This window comes from Anas acuta, chromosome 5, assembly GCF_963932015.1.
Source record: "Anas acuta chromosome 5, bAnaAcu1.1, whole genome shotgun sequence".
Taxonomy (NCBI): Eukaryota; Metazoa; Chordata; class Aves; order Anseriformes; family Anatidae; genus Anas; species Anas acuta.
In genome coordinates, this window is record NC_088983.1 from 1,328,699 (window position 1) to 1,350,271 (window position 21,573).

The window sequence follows — 21,573 nt, forward strand, 5'->3', positions numbered from 1 at the left end:
CTGGCTATTCTGTGAGGCTGCTGATATCAAAACAGAGCAGTGAGAACTACCACCCACCTTGGGGGCTGCGGGGCTGCTTCTCACTCCTCACTTTCTGAGCTTCTGTTGCCCAGCATTTTTTTTTCCCCCTTTCTTAAATCTGCTCTCCCAGAGGCCCAACCAACTTCACTCAGGGCTCAGCATCAGGTCCCTTTTGGAGCCGGCTGGAGCTGGCCCTGCTCTGCCATGGGGCAGCTGCTGGGCTCTGCTCACAGAGGCCACCCCTGCAGCCCCTGCTACAAAACCTTGCCACAGAAACCAAATACAAGTTTTCCTCTGGATCTGTAACATGGAGAACTGAAGTCATCTGTTGTTCTCAGTTTCCCTTGGCGTGTCTGGATGGCATGTTCATCACCTGGACTGTCAGGGAGAGTTCTGGTACGCTGCCTTGATAACCATCTTCAAGAGCAAGAGAGATCTCAAATTGGATCTGTTTGCCTCTGAAGTTTTTTGCTGGTGTCTGCTTTTTCCTGTCTAGCAACTTGCTCTTTGAAAATGCCATCTTGGTTCCTTGGCACACTGTCTTTCTTTCTTGTTGGGTATGAAAGTATGTCTTAAGTGAGGCAGTAGAAGTCTCTTCAGACTGGCCAAGGGCATTAGGTTTTGACTACAACGGAGTGCCCTTCCTGGCCTTTCCTTTGTGCCCTGTCCAGGTAGCAATCTCGAGAGCTCCACGCTAATTCAAGACTGAAATATTCTGTCTTGGTGTATGGGTGCGGGTAGTTCCTGCTAGAGCCAACTTAACAGTAAGCAACTTTCTTATAAACAAGAAGAAAGGCCATGAGATACACTTTTCTTATAGATGTTTTTAATTTTCAATTTTCTTCAAGTCTCTCTTCCTCTTCTACTGAGTCCCTGACCTGTGTGTTAGCTGTAAATAAGTGTAACACCTCCTAGACTCAGTTCAAACATATTCCAGTAGCAATAATATCTTCTTTTTGTTCATGGTCTTAAAAAAAACTTCAGTGTTGGTTAGACTTTTCCAGCTGTGAAAGAGTTAGCAGGAATTGAACCTTGTACTCAGAACATTCAGGGATCTGGGTTTGAGTCTCCTGCAGACATTGTCACATCGTCCCTGGAGATGCAGCGTTTGGAAACTGCAATGTGAGAGGACTGAGAGATACAGGCTGATTCCTCTAACACGTCATTAAATCAGAATAGGGTGTTGGCTGCATATTCATCACAAATCCTATCTCAGAGCGATTTTCAAATTAACTTAATTATTTTTCTCCAAGCTTCACACATCCAGGCTGAAGGCAATCACACATTAACTGCTCCTAACAGCGATGCTTTGGCTGTCCCTTTGCTATTTGCACTGATGGCAGTTTTGGGGGATCTGGCATTGTTGCTGCACACAGCTGGCACAGTATGTGGTGGTTGTGCCAGGGCTTGCTGTCAGACTGACAAAGTTACTCAATTTCCTCAGTGTCACTGGAGCTTGCTCACACAGGGCCGTGCAGCACCAGGGCCTTCTCTTCAGTGACCTGCCATATGAGCACATATTTTGTTTCTATCTAGCACTGATGCTCACGGATTCCCCATACTCACCATTTGGTGTTACGAGTCTAAATAAAACTAATGGGCTCTCCTTTTCTTTTCCCTGCTCCTTCAAAATTTTCATAATGCTTTTGTTTCTGTCCTCCTATTCATCTACATGTTCTGAGCAGTTTAAAATGGAAAAGAGATTGATTCAAGAAATGAATAAGAAATATTTTTGACATAACAAAATGATGTTACTTTCCAGTACTTAAAGAGTAACTTAAAAAGTAACTTAAAAATAAAAACAAACAAGCAAACAAACAACAAACTGCCAACCAACCAAAAAAACATGCAATTTATTTGTAGTTTGTTCCCCCTGGTGTCCCCCTGAGGATTACATTTACAAGTCCAAGCCCTGTGCTTTCCCTGTTTGCTGAGCTGTCTTCAGGGCCTGTTGGTGTCTGATAGGTTGAATCAAAATCTCTATTAATATCTGTCAATGCTTCTTTATGTGAGGCCTTCCCCAAAGCAATAACTTAATAAATAGATGTGTCCAAAGTCTAGCACGTGCAACTTTGTTTTGATATTTTGTTTCTGACAGCAGATTTTCTATATCTGGTTCTGGTTGTGGCAGAAAGAAAATACGTTTCTTCTGACTGATACTACACAAAGTTGTTTTTTTTTCTTCTTTTTCTGTATGTCCTTTTTCTTGAAGTAGATAATATTTTCCCCTTCTCTCCTCTCCAACAGGCCCAAAGCAAACGCACAGTCATGAGAGTTGGTCTTTGTCAGCTGAGGAATTTGAAATATGGGACAGACTTTACAGGCTTAAAGAAAGCGATGGAGTAAAGGAACCGATACTGCCTCAAATTCAGTTTGAAACCTTAGAAAACCTGGAAGAAACATCAGTGAGTTTAACCTAAATGTAATGTTTTCTTTGACATGTAGTTTAATGGGAACTCTGGGTAACAAAGTTAACTATGAATTCGAAGGATGTCTATCTTAAAAATGCAATTTGGAGAATGACATGCAGGTTTTTGAAGTTAAGAATTTAGGAATTAGATGTTTGAAATGAGTTTCTGAGGTTAGATCTGTCTATTAAAAATAGAAAGAAAAAATCTCCCAGTATCCAATAAGTTCTGCTCCTGCTTCTAAGAATTTCAGGCAGGACACTGTATTCATGATGGTATTGTAGCACAGCTTTTCTTTACCTTGTTTATATAACTATAGAAGTGTTACTGATAGAAAATTCAAGTTTTACAAGCTCTTTTCTGACCCTGAGGGGAAAAAAATTGAGTTTTTATGCCATTTTACTACTTAAAACAACCTGTGTCTCATGAACAGCTCTGACAACACACAGCCTGTATTTTTTATTGTTTGTTTTAGACTGAACATTTGTGATAATGTTCAGATACTGTAATGTTCAAATACTGTTTGGATACATTCAGAGTGTTTATTGTCCCTGACAGAGAGGTAGGAATTGGTTTTGCTGAACAATTTCTTAACTAAAATCTCCTTGCCAATCTTAATTTTAAACTACAGAAGCCTGAAGAGGAGGGAACTCATAAACTTTCCTTGTCTGAGTGGAGAATCTGGCAGAATCGTCCTTTTCCTACAAGTATGGTTGACCACTCGGATCGCTGTTACCATTTTATTAGTGTTATGGAAATGATAGAACTGATGAGACATGAACAGGTGAGGTATTTATATTTGTCTGTGTGTAAGCATGCACGTGTATTTAATGCACAGTTAGAATACTTAAAAAATAACGAGTGCTCTAATTTTGTCTGGTTAGTTGAAATAAAAAATAGGGAAATGTTTGTGTGGGGATATGTTATTCATTAAGAAATGGGTAATGTGCATTTAATTTTGTTTAAAAAATGTATCCCACTGGTGTTCTGTAATTCTTACTCTTCTCCACAGAAGTTGTTTATAAACACTCAGTGTTTTCCCTCCAGTTCTATACGTACTGCTTTTTCTTGTGTTGAAGTTTTCTAGGTCATCAGAATCTGTTGCTAAGCTGCCAGAGTTTCCTGAATAACTCTACTAACCAAGGAAGAGAATAGAGACGTTGTAGTTGTACTCCTTACTCAGAAAGTGTATTAATAGAAGGTTGTAAATAGACTTTTAGAGCTAAGATAAGCTTCTCCATCACAGGACAGTGGCATTCTTGACTCCTTTGAGAGTCTGTGTTCTCTGGCTTGGGTCAATAATAAATATATTGCCAGAGAGAGAGGATTTCAGAGGGGTGTTCAGGTGTAGAGGGCTGAAGGAATTCAATAGACAAAGGAACAGTTAAAAATTTTAGAATTCTTTTTCTGATGGAGGACTTCACTCCCCACCACCAAATCAGACATTTGAAGCATTTGTGACTTAAGTTCCCTTGCTGAAAGTGTCCTGCTACCAGAAGGCTGCTCAGGTTCCCAAGTGTCTTCAGAGTTGTGGTAGATGCTAACGCCTGGCACCTATAAAATAATCTACAGAGCAAATTGGTTAGTTGCCAGGTGAGTCATCAGTATTCTGTCAAAATAGATGCAGAAAATTGTAAGCAAAGCAGAGTATCTAACACTTGCTTTTAGAAAACTTTTACTAGAGATCTGTCTGCCTGTTGTCCCTCACTGGAGCAAGGCACAACCGCCTCTGCTGTCTACTGAACAGTCAACAGAGAGGACGGTCCCTCATCAAGGAGGGCCCAACATGATAGCTTTATGGCCATCACCTTAGATTTTGCGTAGCGTGATGATGGCATAGCATAGACATAGGCATGGGCACGGTATGGGCACGAGGCACTGTGCTCAGAAGTCACACTGCCCTCATGGCACACAAGCTCTCTCTCCCAAGTATTTCAGATCAGTCCCGTGTACAAGACATGGCAGTGCAGCAGAGAATCTGTGAATAGAGCCTTTTCACATTCCTGGAAAATGCTGGAAGATCTGTGTCAGAAAGGAAGGGGTACTGCTGTTCATTGATAACCAGTGAGAAACAGTTGGCTTTCACTGTTTCTAATTTAACAGCTAAATGTTAGCCTAATCGTGGTGTCTTGTAAATAATGTTCTTGCTTCCAAAAGAGTGGGATTGCCTTTTATCTCATTCACCTTCTTCCTAGCTCAGCATTTCAGGCATGATCTGGATTGATTTTCAGCCAGCTTTCTCTGATCTGTCTTAACTAGTCATAGGTGGAGATGCTGAACTTTCTCATCAGTTAGAGGAGAAGTGCATAACTGGATGCCATCGGCAGGCTGGAAACACCTTCTAGTGACTCTGCTGAATATGAGAGGTTACAACATGAGACATTGCTCCACCCTGTTGAATTCTTATACAGAAAAACAAAGCACTTGCAGTAACTCTGACTATATCTGGCAAGGTTCACAAGGCAGAAGCTGTAATCACCACTGGCACCCAGTTTTCAAACATAAGTGGTTCTTGGTCTGTTTGTTATACCTACACCAAATTGTCAAGGTTCAAGGACTTCAAAGCTTCATCATATTTTTCTTCACAAAAACAAAGATGGAATGTTTTAATTTATTTTGTCATTATTGACAGTGATTTCTTGCATTAAAGTTTTATTAATATTCTCTTAATTTTCTTAAGTCAGCTTTGACTTCTCTGAGAAGCAGTAGTAGTCTTCCCAAGACAGGCTATGTTCCCACTGGCCTTCGCCAAAGAGAAGGGAATTGCATGCTGTATGCTCTGTTTACAGTGGAGTCGCCTTGGACCAGTCACTGAGTTGTGGCAGTCCTTGCTCATCAGGATTACACCAGAACAAACTTACTGCCCTGCAATTTGAAAGAGAACAATCTTCCGTACTGCTAACATGAGAGGATGTGTGAGTTTGCAGGACGTTGTTTTGTTTTCCTCAGTACCAGTCTTGTCCTAGTTCACTCTTCCTACAGCTTCAGTTCTGGTGCCTCAGAAAATGCACACAGAGGAAAGAGGGTACAACTCCACAGCAAATCAGACCAAAGAGCCTTGCTGTATACTTCTTGCATTAGATAATTGAAGGCAGTGTTAGGATTCTTCTCTTCTCAAGGTTGAGTTCCTTTGGCACAAGGAACTTGTTGCCTTGTACCTGATGTGGTCCAGCCTCTGACAGTCTTGGTGGTATGGCTGGACTTGCTGCAATCTGATGAGACATTTCTTGTACTGGGGGACTAAAACTGGATCAGATGCTCCAGATCAGGTTCCCCAGGTGCTCAGCACAGGAGAATAATCACTTCCCTTGCCCTGCTGGCAGCAGTCTTACCAATGGAGACTGGATGTGTTCGTCTTTGTTGCCACAAGGGCACACTGCTGTCTCATTTTTCTGTCTTGAGGTTTCTGTCATCCCGCTGACCCTGTCCTAAAGTGTGTCACCTGCTTCCCCTCTCCTGGCATCGTCTGCAGACCTACTGAAGGTGCACTCGGCACCTGCAGTCAAGGTCAGTAATAGAAATGTTAAATAGCAAAGACCTCTGAGAAGGACTCCCAGCAACTAGCCACTGGTTGGACTTCATACCAGTCTTCGTCCTGTGATCAAACTGTATCTCACACAGTTTGCTGTGAGATTGTGTCAAAAGCCTCACTAAAGTCAAGGTAAAAACAGCAGCTGCTGCACTTTTCCTGCCCATGCAGCCTGGTAACATCTTCTGGATAGTCTTAATTCCAGCTTGCTGATTTCTACACCACTTGGCCCTAGGCATTCTTGGTGAAGATTTTTGCTGTAGCAAATAGAAAATTTCCTAAGTTTCACCTTACTTTAGTATTTGGGTGTGTTTTGAAATTGTAGCAGCTGCTATTAATAAGCATGAGGAGAGGATAAAGGGATATTACATCAGCCTCTGGGAAGCTGACCTGTAGCAGAAGTTAAGCTTGTAAAAAACCTACCTAAAATGTTTGTCTGGTATGAAAATGAGGATAGAAACAATGATGTTTTAGCAGTGATTCACAGGTTTCTGCAGGCTCTGTGTGTAATGTGCATCCAAGTTCCTACTATAAATATTCTGTAGCCAAATTTATCACTGCTAATCTCTCTGACGTTCATTTGCGGTTCTTAATAGCAGAGGGATAAAGACAGATACAAGTCAAAGCTATTTCCTTAAATAACCAGGATATTGAACTTCAAACCACCGTTTTATTGATTATTTTCTTACTTAGGTATAAAGCATAAAACCAGCCAGTTATTTTAATATGAATAACCCAATGATCTGGAAATTTCTGATGCACTAATTATTTCTTGGGAAGGATCTCATTCAGAGATTAGTAGTAACACCAGCCAGCTCAGGAGGCTGTGTGTTCTTTGTGGGTATCTGCTGTTGTGGAAGACTGCTCAGGAATTCAGCACTGTAGTTTTCTTTTCCATTTATTCATTCAGTTAACGTTTCCAAGAAATCTATGCAGTTGTGTTTTGCGTAAGATTTAAAAATTTGATTAAAAGGCTTAGATATTTTTAAATAGAAGTGAAAATGTTTGGAATAATTCTATTTGTATTGCATTTATATGCTTTTAATAACTTGGGGAAAAAAATGGCATATTGGAAAGCAAATAAAAAAAGAAATCCCAGAGAGGAGCCCTGCAAAGGCACCCCCCTGCAGAAAAGCCCTTAATGCTTGCGTGGCTTTATCGCTACAGCAACGAGGACCGGGCAGATGGGATTGGATTTTCTCCTAACTACAAGCATGGATTTTTGTGTAACACGGTAACAAATCAAGTTGTCCTTATGCAAAATAATTCAATAGCTTTTAAGCATTTTTGAAAATTAAACTGTACTCTTTGGAAACAAGGTCAGGGCAAAGTAATCGCTTTTATTGAAATTGTGTCTGACCAAGATCCTGAGGATTTGTAACAAGAAATACTGAGGTGCAAGTGCACTTTTTTCTGGGAGGTAGGCAATTGATAATGACTTTTAAAAGTCACAATGCCATAATGTGTGGAACTATTACATGAGCATTCATTTCCTGCTGCAAACCTGGCAATCAGAAGTCCAGTCAGAGCAATTTAACACCTGGTAGCGCTGATTATCAGCGCTGTCGGTGACAGGGACAGGGGATTGAGAGGGGGTCTTTAAGCTAAGGTCCCTTCTAGCCCACACCCGCCTGAGATTCGTGAGGTGAAGTGCTGGACCAAGGGAAAATTCTCCTGGAATGCCCTGGATTTCCAAAGAACCTGAAGATACTTTCCTGATTGTGAGGTTAAATCAAACATGTTTGGGGGAATACAGTGCTTCCACTGACTTTTTACCAGGAGATACTGAATCAAAGTTAAAAATATTCAAATAAGGGCAATGAAAAGGATAACTTTGTAGGCCCTTGTTGGCAATCCTATGTCTGGTTAAGAACCTGGTCTGAGATGTGCAGCACTTCTTGCCAGCCAGCAACAAAACCAGACCGCAGGTGACGTTTGGTTACGGGGTTCACAGTGCACCCGCAGGCGTTTCTGGAGCTCTTGGTTTAAGCTGTGGGTGTCTCTTCGCTATTGGGGTGCCAAATCTGTTTTACACCCCAGAGAACAGGTGAAGCAAGCACCTTGTCCCGGGATTCCCAACAAGGAGTTCTGCAGAGGGGTCCCCGCGTGTCCTGCACCGCAGAGACCCCAGGGGAAGGTGCCCAGGGGCGGGTGCATGCTGTGCTGTGCTGTGCTGGCAGGCAGCAGGACATCTCCACTCCCTAATTAAATGAGTTTTCCTTGTGCCATATTGATTCCTCTGATCTTGTTGCCAAATGGTTTGAGCCTGAACTGTAATTAAGCCCTTGTTTAGATGGTTCAAACCTTTAATTGCAGGTGTTCTGTTGTTAATGGTCCTGTAGGGTTTTGTGTGCGCAGCGAGAACCCAGCGGAGCGATTTGGCCAAGGATGCGGGGCTGTCACCCGTGTGAAAGGGACAAGGGGACCGAGCAGGTTGTGTGGCACCTGGAGGGGCTTAGCTGGGTTAATCTGAGGGAACGCACCCGCTGTGTTTGGGGGCGACTTGCTCGTGCTCTCACTGCTGCCTGAAAGTCTCCTCAGGTCCGGGCACGCCAGCCAGAAATACTCCTTCCTCCTAACATACATGGTCTCAGTTTTCTGTAAGACATGGCATAATGCTGCAGCTCAGGGAAAGCAATTAAATGTAAAGCCTGTGAGAGACACATGGCAGTCAGCTAAAAGCTGCAGGCAGGAGCAGCTTGAACAGCAGCAGCACCGCTAGGTGCATCCGTAACGTTATCGTCAGGAGGAGAAACATCACAGCTTCTGTAGTCGTGGTTTCTGTGTCCATTGGGCTCCTCTGATGAATCATCTAAGGATGTTTTTAAGGGCCATTTGGTGTATATAATAAATCGGAACTTCCAAAAATAGTTTTTGACAGCATTTCTCCCTGCAGCCTCTGTCAGAGACTACGCACTCACGGAATAGGAGGGATTGATTAACCAGTTCCTAAAAGGTCTGCCCAGCACTCAGATGGCAGACGTTATCAGTGAAATCACATAGGCATCAAAGTTGTTTAACCTATCTGAAAATGGCCTAAAAAGGGAGAGGAGCACAGTATTTTATTATGTACAGCCCAGTTTGCCAAGCATTTGTGCAGGATTCCCGAAAGGCAGAAGCCCTTTTTGTGGGAATGAAAGGAGATGGAGGAGAACTGCGCACTGATTCTTCTGCCCTCCAGGAGTCTGCCATTACAACTGACTGCATGTCTTGGAGGTGTGCTTTATCTTCCTCAGTGAGTGTGTTAAAATATCTATTAAATTCAAAGCAATAATTATATCCTAATAAATTTTTGTAAACCTTGCAAAGAAGTGAGGGGAGAACGGTCGTGGCTGCGAGCATTTGAGGCATGGTTTTGTTTCAGAATACATGAAAGGGTCTTCCACATGAGGAGGAAGGGGTTTTCGCTTGAGTATTAAGGGATCAAACGATCACCTGTGAGGATAAATGTGTAACCTCTTGTCATTCAAGTAGATTGCGATCTGCTCTCTGATATCTGCTCTACCTGCTTGTGAAAAACACTGTGGGAAAGCCACCAGCCTTCTTGTCGTAATTGTTACTGGTACTCATGCGAAACCATGAGCTAACCAGAGAAGACACCCGTGTGACTACATTGGCAGTGTTTACTCATCAGGATTTAACACTCAGTATGAAAGTTAAAAATCCCAAAGCCTTTCTTCCCTAGGTCTAACTAAAAGCAGTTCTGAAAATAGTTTTTTCTCTCTGGTGTCAGAGCAGACTTCACTGCCAGTTCCTGCTGCTTTTGCTTCAGTTCTAACACAGGGCTCAGTTAGAGAAGTTGTAATTGTTAACATCTGTATCGTGTCTGCTTATTGACTTGTCTTTTCATTTTAAAATATCAAAGTGAATATCACTATGGTTTGGGCAGACATCAGCCTTACTAGAAAACGCATATCCAAAGTAGTTTATGAGGAGGGAGAGGTTAATTTTAACGTTGACATTAGCAATACATTTAAATTTAAGTGCTGGATAACATACAGATATACATGATAATATATGTAAGAATGAAGATTCTAATATCTTGTTTCCTTTTTCCTTTTTATGTTCTGTATTAAGAAACCTATTGCTTTTTGTACTGAATCAGTCCTCTGAGCAGGGTTATTGGTTTAGTATGACAAGATCAGTGAGGTGCCTGTTTCTGCTCGCCCGTGACCTACTTGCTGGCTCGCTGCTACACACTGGAGCTCACCAGTCTGTGAAAGAGCTGAACAGCAAATTTAAGATTCTACAAGTTGTACATATCCCAGCTGCAGTGTGGTAATTACAGCTTTGTCCCCTCACTCCATCAGTATTAACTAGACTTGCTGGGAGAAAGTATTTTGGATGACTAAGTTGAACTAGGTTGAAGCAGACCAGTTATATAACTCCGTGTAAGCCTGGAATTAGGTTACCAACGTTTGTCCTAGATGCGAAATTCATCTTCTGGGCTGTCCTGACACACAGCAGTTCTGCTAGATGTTTGTTTTCTCTCTCTTTGTTTTTTCCTTTAATTGCTGTGCTTACATACATTTGCTAGCCAGGAAATTTTAGAGAATAAATCTGCAGAAATGTGAATGCAGCTAGATACAATTTTTAGATATGGCTGGTTGTTTTCTTGTTGGTGTAGTTCATATATAGAACATACATCGGGCTTCTAGTAAAGGATAGAACTCTTGTAACATACAAATTTAAGTACAAAAATGTTTTTTTTCTGTATCTTGAGTATTTTTTCAGCCTATCAAGAATAGATGAGGTGGGGTCTGAGTCCTGAAGACAGAGGCCTTTCTAGCAGCTTATGTGGATATGACTGTTTATTCTTGCTTCTGTTCTCTGAACTTTGCCAGTTCTATGAAATCATTTTGAGGAGGGGGACTAGACTTATGTGTAGTGTTCATGTTATAGTGGAAGCATGAGGATAAGCAGTGGACTAATAAAGTTCTTCACTGCAACAGCTCCTCACTCCACCTCTCTGTCTTGTACACAATTACTTATCCATGCAAGAAAATTTCCTGTTTTGGTCTCTGCTGGTGGTTTTAAAGATTTCAGCAGGGACTTTTTTGGAAACCTCTTGGAAAACAGGAAGACTGTATGCATGAGAGCTTCCCAACTCTTTTGTTTGTTGGTCACTTCAAAGAAATCTAATGGTTTGTATGGGTTTATAAGGTTGGTTGTTTTGTTGGTTTGATTTTGTTTTCAAAAGTAGTATTGACTCCTCTGTGGAAGACTCGTCCAGAAATTATATGTTAGAGCTTCTACTAATTTATTCAGTATACAGTTAGCAACCTATAGCTTCCCAAATCTATCCCTGTCCATTAAAAAAATGGCATCACATTTGCCACCTTCTAGATCCCCACATATGTAAGCAAGAGATTGCATACCAACCATTATCAATCAGGAATTTTGTTTATGAATTTCTTTAGGTCCTTTGCATGACCTGATACTGTCCTTTTACTTGTTGCTACTCCTAAACATGTAACTCTTTGTTTCATTGTGTTAACAGTTAAATGATTTGCTCTTAACTGGTTTACCTCTGGTCCAGTTGTGCTCTGAATTACCATTTTGCCTACTTAGAACCCTCACCTTTTCCTGCAGGTTTAATTACTGTTTAGGTTGTTTTACTTTGGGTTAATTAAAAAAATGTGAAACAAAGTAGTCCTACAGTGGTCTGAGCTGCATCGCTTAGAAGTGTGTTGGGCGGAAAAGAGCATCACCTACTTCTGTTTCAATATAGCTTAGTGGTTTGGCAGCTTATCAATCTTCAATCCATTTAATATATATTGTGGTTTTACAGGGCTTGGATACTTTAATCAAAATATTGTGCAGCATTCAGTCATGACTTACATAAATCTAAAACATATCACTATCAGCACCGTTACCCTGTCAACCAAATACGTAAACTCCTCGGAGGATGTATGGAAAGTTAATTGGACCAGGTCTTGTTGCTTGTTGTTTGTTGCTGCTCTTCTTTGATTTTATCTGGAGACCTCCATATCTTGATTCTTTGTTTTGGCTGAACTTGAGGGAAAATAATCATTTTGGACCTACAATATCAAAATCATCCTCAAACCCTTTCATATTAATTGTTTCTTCACTGTTTTGACAGCAAGACTTCTTATAAGTCAGCATCTGTAGTCTGGGGATCTCCTCTTCTGCTCTTTGTGAGAAATCCTAACGTTTAGTTCCTTCGGATATCCTCGTTTATGAACCGATGGCCTAAGCACAGGCAGCAGGTGTGCAGCAGCTGAGTAACATCTTTTGTAGTGACAAATGGACTGCCTGTTCTGTGGCTCTTTACAAATGAAACTCCAGCAATTGACTTCTTCCCCCTGCTCCACTCATTCTCCTGTGCTGACCTTACAGAAATTGCGCACTATGTCACTGAGACACAGCTGTCATTGCTGTTAACGGGATTTGTAACCAGCTGTGCCCCGACCCCAAAACAGCTGTACACTGATTTGTCCTTATTTATTCTGCATACGATCCCTTCTGTGGCCTCTTTGTGAAGTTAGTGTTAACATTTAAAATAATAAATACTGATTTATTATTAAATGCTCGAAAGTAAAAAAAATACTCTTAGTCCCAGACAGTATGCTTTATCTACTGCGTCCAGAGAGCATCCAAAGCTTGTTAGGATGGGATCAGTTTTCAAATGCAGGGAAGGCAGCTTAGAACCTCAGTCGGGGCTATTTTCGGGAGTCCTGCTGGGTAAACCAACCAGCAGTACCTGTAGGTGTTGATCTTTCTCCCTTGTGCAGTAGGATAGGCAGAGTGCCTACAGAGTACTGCTCAAACCTTGCTTTCCACGATTGACTTCTCTGGCTGCTGTAAGGAGTCAGGCAGTAGAAGTCGGTTTAACAGCAGCTCCAGGTGTGCCGTCTGTGGTGGCTCTGACGGTGTGATTTTGTAGAATCATCAAATCCGTTGGGTTGGAAAAGGCCTTCGAGATCAGCAAGTCCAATTTCTTCACAGTCTGTTTTGGAAGAGCTGCCCGAGTGGTCCCAGGGGTCCCAAGAAGTTGGTGTGTCAGCGTCATCTCTTAAACAGCCCTGGACACTTCCCTAACTGCTCAAGTGGGCAGAGCCTGGCTGTTGGAGAAAGGGAAAGTCACGATCTCTGCGAATGAAGACCAGGGTTTGAGTCCATGGGAGAAGAGCAATTAGCATTGCTTTAATGGCTGGAAGACAGAGATGTGGGAGTGAACATCACGAGCTGCACAAGCTGAAGTAGACCTTCTCTAATAATATTCTCTTGGGACAATGAGGAGGGTTTAGGAGCTTGGATTGCAAGGACCTTGTTCATTTACAGCTTATATCTGGGAAGACTTTGGAGAATGTTACTTGTTACCTCTTATTGTAATTGTCAGCTTTGTCATCCAGTGTGAAGGTACCTTGTTTTATTGCAGGGATTAAGGCATCTGGAGATTCATCTGACTGAACAGTCAGAAAATAATTGTACTTTCTGTTTTGATCTTATTTCTCCATTTGTAGTTGTTTTGTTTTTGTTTCGTTTTGTTTTAAATTTGTGAAGCAGATTGGAACTTCGAAAGAGCATTTCAAACCACTGCTATCAGAGCTTCATTTGGGCTTTACTGTTTCTTTTTGAGATTGCAAGCCTTAATTTTGCAAACTTAATTTAAAAGACAGAGTGGGAAGGACTCTCTTAGCTCCCTTAGCTGTGAATGATGTCAGAGCCTACTGTTCCTTTTACAGCCAGTTTTTTTAAAGAGTTGGTTGCCTAGGTCAGTGAATTTTAAAAAAGAAGATCAGTAAGCATCCATGGAAAAAATGAAGTTCAGAGTATGTAAGTAAGAAGTTCTTCATGTGCAAAGGCATCAATGGCAATAGCCAAATTGTGAACAGTAGTACGAAGAGAACAGAGAACTCCAGGCTCTCATGTGCCTTGAATAAGGTTTTCTTCTGCTCCCACCACCGTTCTGAATTTCCTAGTCCTCCCAGAACTAGAGCCTGTTCGTATTAGGCTGAAGGGACAATACCTTGCACAGTTAGTTAGCAAAGAATTGTTTGTTAATGTTCTGAGAAAGGCACAGACACACAGTGGTGAATGCTGTGCATTGCAGCTCTGTTAAATGCAATTGATAGTTATGCATGAAACACTGAGGTGCGACTACCCAAGCATGGATTTGCAGCTAAGCTGCCAGGAAACACTTTGTTTGAAAGCTGTGACCTTAAATGCAAAACACTTCCTTTTTTTTTTTTCTTTTTTCTTTTTTTTTTCTTTCTCATAATGCTGGGGAGTAAAAAAACCTTTGCCACTTGTTTTAAATATCCTCATGGCAAGTCCTTGAAAATGTTTATGTATTTATAATCATTATTATGCTGTGTTTTTCACCAGGGAGATTGCAGCTATGAGCTGGAGCTTCAGCCTCACTTACGTATTGAAGATGTTAATGTTCAAAGGAATAAAAGTCTTCTTCCCATGACCAAGTCCACATTTGATCAGAAAGCACATTCATCCAGAAAAGACACGGCACACAGATCAAAAGTAAAACCATTTCTACCTGATGTAAAGGATAATGAGAGTGAATTATTTTCCATATTTAAAATAACCACAAAGATTCCCAAAAGAACTTCGGGGCTGAATTCAGAAGTGCCTGTGGTGTCTACAGATTTAAATGCTTCAGAGTCTTACTCAGCAAGGAGGCTCACTCTGGCTGAATGCACTGACCAGGACAATCAAAAGGATGAGGAAATAGAGAAGGTGACGTTTGACTTAAATGAATTTATTGACATATGTGACAACAGTGAAAGTACAGTTCAGAAGAAGGTTCATGAAAGTGCAGCAATAAAGGAATACGAAACTGTAGGTAAAGCCTGTTGTTCACCGGGGAGGAACCATGCGGATTTGGGCTGTAGCAGCTTCACAGCTGAGAAATCACCTGTGTCCTCTGACTTATTTTATCTTCCTGAATCATACTTGGATTTGTTTGTGCCTGTGAGGTCATCTGAAGAGTCTTCTTGGTTGGAAGGCGTATTTTCCTGTGTGGAAAGGCTTTTATCACACTCTCCTCCCCCTTTGAATAAACTTTGTGATTTTGAAAAAATGGAGAGAAGTGAAGAAACAATAAGCCCTTCTCAAAAAGCTATTTCCAATAGTCATTCAGAGAGACTGCAGGACAAAGACTTTCCTGCTTCGTCAGAAGTTGATCATTCACTCCTGCCTTCTGAAAATCCCGAAGAGAAAGCCACCAGTGACTTGTGTGCTTCTGTAAATACCTGTTTTTCAAAACCTGCATCATCTTTGCAGACTGCTGATGACAAAGTCGAGGGGCTTCACTGGAGTGACAGCTTTGATAGCCTGTTTGACAATGAAGAATTGACAGAAATTGAAAAGAAAACTCTGACAATAGATTACACTCCAGCAAATAACTCTTCAAGTAAACGTTTGGTTCAAGAAGATAAAGAATGCCTTGAAACAAACAAGAGAAGTGCGATTATTGATGAAGAGAAGAGTATACATTTATTTGAAGATGAACACATTTATGAAACAAATACTGAAATTTCATCTGTGAATAATGAGCCTTCTGCCACGTCAGCTTCAGGTGGGAATGTTAGCACGTCGGCTACAGTGCAAGGCTCTGAGTGGCTTCCCTCACGAGATGACAAAACCTGCAAGGAACAGCAAGTAAGCAGTAAAATCACAACCGTGGAAACAGTGGATGATATTAGTGTGACTGAGCAGAGTATGGATAATAACGATCTTTATGACGCTTCTCAAGAACTGTTTTCTGTTAACTTTGATCTGGGATTTTCCATTGAAGAATGTGAGGATGAAATCTTGGAAGATGAAGTGAATACGAACAATACGCCAGAATTAAATGGTGCCTCACAGAGTCACACAGGTGTCACTGAAGATAGAGAAAAAATACTAAATGATAGCTGCAGATTTCAAACATTGCCAAAATGGGATTGCAAAAGCCTTGAGAGAAGAAACATTTCCACACCACTGCCATTGCGGAGTAGTAATGTGAGTCCTGCAGAAGTGGCTGGGGATGCAACCCCTGCAGGGCCTGTCTCAAAGTCAGGGAACAGAAGGAGAAGTGGATCACATGAAGCCTTGGCTTCTCCCTTTTCTACCCCGTGTAGAAGGGTTAGGAATATTGAAGCTATCAGAAGAAATCCTGTGAAGGTTTTCTCACGTGTCGTGGAGGAAATTACAGGTGTTCATCCTACAGATAAAGTAGATAAAAGCTCACATGGACAGAACTTTGAGAGTTCAGCCTTGGATGCACTTGATTCCCCTTTAGGAAGATCTGCAAACCTGGAAGATAGCAATATTCGTGCTTCCCGTGTGTGTCCTGCTGAAGGTAGGGGATGCAGTGGTACTGTTAGTTAATACCTTCATGTTTATGTAAATAATCTTGAATTCAGTATCTTTTGCATATTCAGCTAGGTATTTTGACTTAGGTGGCTATGATATGAGGAAAAGAGAACAGTGGTTTTAATACTAGAAGGTAGCTCAACGAGGAGGCTTCCCAGAATCTCAGCTTCCTGCAGTGAACCATGCATTCTAGCTTAGCCATCTGAGGCTAAGCACCCAGCACCCCAAGCACCACGTCCAACCTTTCCTTGAACACCCCAGGGACGGTGACTCCACCACCTCCCTGGGCAACCCGTCCCAACACCTGCCTGCTCTTGCTGAGCAGAAATGTCTCCTCATTCCCAACCTGAACCTCCCCGGCACAACTCGAGGCTGTTCCCTCTAGTCCTATCACTAGTTATCTGTGAGCAGAGGCCGACCCCCAGCTCCCCACCCCTTCCTTTCAGGTAGTCGTAGAGAGCAACGAGGTCTCCCCTGAGCCTCCGCTTCTCCAGCCCAAACCCCCCCAGTTCCCTCAGCCTCTCCTCACAGGACTTGTGTCCCAGGCCCCTCACCAGCTTCGTAGCCCTGCTCTGGACATGCTCCAGGGCCTTGATGTCCTTCTGGTACTGAGGGGCCCAAAGCTGAACCCAGCACTCGAGGTGCAGCCTCACCACAGCAGAGCACAGGGGGACAATCACCTCCCTGGCCCTGCTGGCTGCACTGCTCCTGACACAACCAGGATGCCATTGGCCCCCTTGGCCACCTGGGCACACTGCTGGCTCATGTTCAGGAGAGCATCAATCAGCACCCCCAGATCCTTTTCCTCTGCACAGCTTTCCAGCCACTCTGCCCCAAGCGTGTAGCACTGCATGGGGTTGTTGTGGCCAAAGTTCAGTACCCGGCACTGAGCCATGTTGAACCTCATCCCTTGGCCTCTGCCCATTAACCCATCCTGTCCAGGTCCCTCTGCAGGGCCTTCCTACCCTCTGGTGGATTGACACTTCCCCCCAGCTTGGTGCCATCTGCAAACAGACTGAGTGTGCACCCAATCTCCTTGTTCAAGTCATCAATAAAGATACCAAAGAGGATGGGCCCCAGCACCGACCCCTGGGGAACAGCACTGGTGACTGGTCACCAGCTGGATCTCACCCTGTTCGCCAGCACTGAGTAGTAACAGCCTTTGTTGGCCGGGGAGCAAACACGGGCCAAGTGCCTGGAAGGTGCTGTGCTCTCCTCTGTACCACCACTCTATGCCCTTCCATCTCCCTTTCCGTCCTTTTCTGTTTTAGGAACAGTATATTATTAAAAAATGTGTTTTTCATAATTTGTAGTCAGTAAATGCACATCGTTCTCCCCTCATATGTCACTTCCAGATCACGTTGCCTCCCGTTGTCGTATTCATATGTTATACTTCAGCAAAGGCAGTCCTTTGGAAAAACAGAAAAGGCTGCAGTTGTTTGAAAAATCGAATCAAGAAGAGGACTTTTTGATGAGTTCTGGTTTTGTTTCAGGCACCCAAAGGCATATGTGCTACAAAATGTTTCCAGAAGTGTAATAGTTACTCAGATTTTAAGGGCTTCTTCTCTAGGTTTCATTCTTCATTTTTCACCTCTCTTTTTCTGTGTCTGTACTGCCTGGGGTAATCATTTCCGCTCAGAGAACCTCCAGGAAAGTAGGATTTATTGTACATCTCAACTGGAGATTATTTATTTTGATTAACAAGGCTAAAGACAGCAGTATTTGCCACAAAGATCAATAAGTAATCTCCTTTGTAGGTACTTTTATAAGAGAGAGAGGTTTTGATTGTTCAGTTATAGCAATATTGTACTGTGAACAACACACATCCTTGTGAATGTTGCTTATTATTTTTCTGTAGGAACCAGCAGTGAAAGTGAAGAAGAGATTGTTTTCCAGAGGAAAAACAGAAAAATAAATGTTTTGAAGTCTCCTGAGGTGAGTCTTAATAGAGAAAATAAAAGACAAGAGAAGCAAAAAGCAAGAAAGTCAAACATCAAAGCAAAAATCCTCTTTGCATTTATTCTTATTTCTGTTCACATAGGTTATGAATGATAGTGATTTTGAATCACCGATTCACGCCATCAGAAAACGCCGACACCCGCTTAACATGGTTAGTAAGAGCTTTGGTAGCGAAGAAGGAAAATAACATAAACTTGGTTATGGAGGATATTTGTAAACATTCACTATTCTTTCAGTTCGTAGGCAAGTGTTCTTATTAAAAATACTTTATGGCATCTGACCAAAGATGTATTAGAATGTAATTTTTTTTCCTTCCTTCAGTTTATCCCCAAAGTCTCCTAAAATGTGTCTGTAGGTGTTGTTTGGGAGTGAATTATTGTCATAGGGAAGAGAGCAGAGCCTCTCTCTCTGTGAAAGGCAGTAAAATAACTTTTCTTCCTCAAAGCTTTGAATCAAAAAATGTTCATGCCACATTTAGCCCATTTTTCTTCCCAATAATGTGTTTTTCTGTTCTTTTCTGAAGAGGTGCAACTTTGGACTTAGCATTATTCCATCATTTTGCCATATCGAATCAATCACATAAATTGTGTGTTGCTTAAGAAAAAAACAGATGTTGAAGGATGACTGTGTAATTATAATGCTGCTTGCTTTAGCTGTATTTATTGAAGAGTTTGTGAAATGTTCCTCTAGTCAGATGTGTCCAGTGATGACAGCTTGGATTTTCACAAGAACTCAAGTAGGACCACAAACAGCAGTTCAGCAGCACATAACAAGAAACAACGAAGAAGTGCAAAACGTCAGAAGGTCAAGAGTGATTTTACATGCAAGGTATGGAATTTCACATCTCTTAATGCTTTGAAGCTTACATGTACAGCAGTTTGAACTGAAGTTGTATTGTTTTATGTATGTACCTATATAAGTGTTCATGTTTGCAACACAACAAAATCAAGTTCAGAATAGGCATAGAATCATAGAACGGTTTGGGTTGGCAGGGACCTTAAAGACCATGTAGTCCCACGCCCCCTGCCATGGGCAGGGATGCTACCCACTAGATCAGGTTGCCCAGGGACTTGTCCAGCCTGGCCTTGAACACCTCCAAAAATGCTTCTTTGAACATGAGCAGCACCAAACTGAACTAAAAGAGACATAGAATTAGTAAGAGTCTATTTTGTGTCCAAACTGCAAGAGTGAACAAAATATTTCATAACTTGTCTGTATTTAAATTATTAAAGAAACATGAAAATTACAGAAATTAATGTGAAAAATTATAGCAATGATTTCACAACCAAAAGACAAAAGTAGACTGTGTCAGAGACATTCGTTCTAGAGCTTGTGTGTTCATGTATTTTACAGGCTTACACAGGATCTCATGGTACAACTATTTTGTGGTAGGTATGCAGTGGAGCAGTTGTTTATTTTTAAGTCATTGTTTAGGAGTATTGAGGGTCATAGCTATTTCATGCAGGTTTGTAGCAAACTTAAGGGAATAACTCTTGAAACACTGGCTAATGATTTAATTCTCACATGCATTATATGACCTTCAGAGTAGTCTGTAGGTCCCTGTGTAATCATGTTTTGAAGCTAAACAAGAATTTACATTACAAGTAAGGAGATACTCAAAGATTAGGCAGCCTGGCTCTGGCACTTTTCCAGAATTTACACTGTTAGGACTTTATATCATATGCATATATCACCTGCTCTAATGCTTTCAGTTTTGAATGACCAATGACAGCAATACTCCCCCTACCCCAAAGCTTAAGTATTAAGGTAGTGTTTTACTCTTAATCTGTCACTGCATTGGGAACTTGTGGAGAAGATGCTGGGCCAGAATCATACACTCATATTAAGTAGAAAAGCTCTTAAATATGCATAGATATGTCTCCACAACTACAGTAATCCAGACTCCAGGCCACATTATGTTGCATATTTTTAATACTAGAATTAGAATTAAAATTAGAGTAGTTCAGTTGGAAGGGACCTACAAAGATCAAGTCCACCTGCCTGACCTCTTCAGTGCTGATTAGAAGTTAAAGCATGTTAATGAGGGCATTGTCCAGATGTCTCCTGAACACTGACAGCCCTGGGGCATCAGCCACCTCTCCAGAAAGCCTCTTCCAGGGTTTGACCAATCTCATGGTAAAGAAATTTTTTGTAATACCTAGTCTGAAATTCCCCTGGTGCAGCTTTGTTTTAAAGATAACCCTCATTATGGAGGCTTTCCTATAGTATCAATACTTTATATTTTGGAAAGAAAAAGAATTAGGTAGATGAAAAATCTATTTCTCTATTTTATTTAAATGTTTTATTGATGTGGGATCAAAAGGTTCATTAAAAGAGAGTACATTACCTGTATACTTAAGAAATTCTACCCTGCCTTCACATATTATCTTAGATAAACATTTGTGGTGATGAGCATGTCAGATTTCTAGATTCACAGAAGATCCAGGACATCACAGTCACTGTGATCAATCCACCCCCAGTTAGGTGTCGTGTCGCAGCTGCAGATAATGGAGCTGTAAGTGCAGCAGTGATCTGCAATTAACTGAGATCCTAGGAAGTCCAGGGTGACCCAAATAGCCAGCTGGCACTGAGGTCAATATTGGTCAATAGGCAATCTAAAAACCTGGTAACTATTCCTTTCCGAAGTGTGACAAGACTCCTGGCTGTTGGTTTCTGGTGTCATAGAGCTATTTGTGCTGCAGGGTTTGTCTTCTGCGTAGTCTTCCCCCAGTAAGAGGGATTAAGCCTAATTGGCAGTAGCACTGAGAGATCTTTCCTGTAAGCGGGTGACCTCCGATGCATTTTATAATAATCAAAACTCTTCTAGAAAAGGAACTGCTAATAATGCCTGTCAGTCAGGCTTATTACTTGGTGTAAAGAAGTAAGTTAACAGCAAGGAATTGAAAAAAAATACCTGAGAGATCTCTTATTGTAGCACATCTGTGTGCTAAAACAAAATGTACAGTATTCATCTGAAATATTCTGAAGGCAAACAATCGTTCTTCTGGGGAAAATGAGATAAATGCTGATTTTTTCCAGGTTTTATGATAGCAGCTTTAGCTGAAATTTTAAGAGAAAAAGTAAGCTTAAAAAAAGCATCTCTGACAAAACATTGCCCTGGTTTCCTTTTGTTCTCTACATTTTTTTAAATGTTCTGTTGCCTGTTACTATGAAACACAGCATCTATGTTTATAGCACACCTCTATGCTGAAGTTCAAGTGTGAAGTGCCTCATCATCCATGAATGAGCATTTTTTTAAGGATGAGTTTCATTGTCTAACGAATTTACCAAACAATCTGAAATCAGAGAAGTTCAAAG

At 41.5% G+C, this 21,573-nt stretch overlaps 1 protein-coding gene across 1 annotated transcript in view; it reads left to right on the top strand.

The window, feature by feature from the left end:
• Window positions 1-21,573, top strand: part of FANCM (FA complementation group M) — a 70,724-nt gene that overhangs the window by 41,199 nt on the left and 7,952 nt on the right. Inside the window, exons 12-17 of the mRNA XM_068682188.1 lie at window positions 2,269-2,426; window positions 3,061-3,213; window positions 14,311-16,282; window positions 18,155-18,231; window positions 18,338-18,406; window positions 18,946-19,083. Of these exons, the coding sequence (XP_068538289.1) occupies window positions 2,269-2,426; window positions 3,061-3,213; window positions 14,311-16,282; window positions 18,155-18,231; window positions 18,338-18,406; window positions 18,946-19,083 (2,567 nt within the window). The remainder of the gene's footprint in view (window positions 1-2,268; window positions 2,427-3,060; window positions 3,214-14,310; window positions 16,283-18,154; window positions 18,232-18,337; window positions 18,407-18,945; window positions 19,084-21,573) is intronic.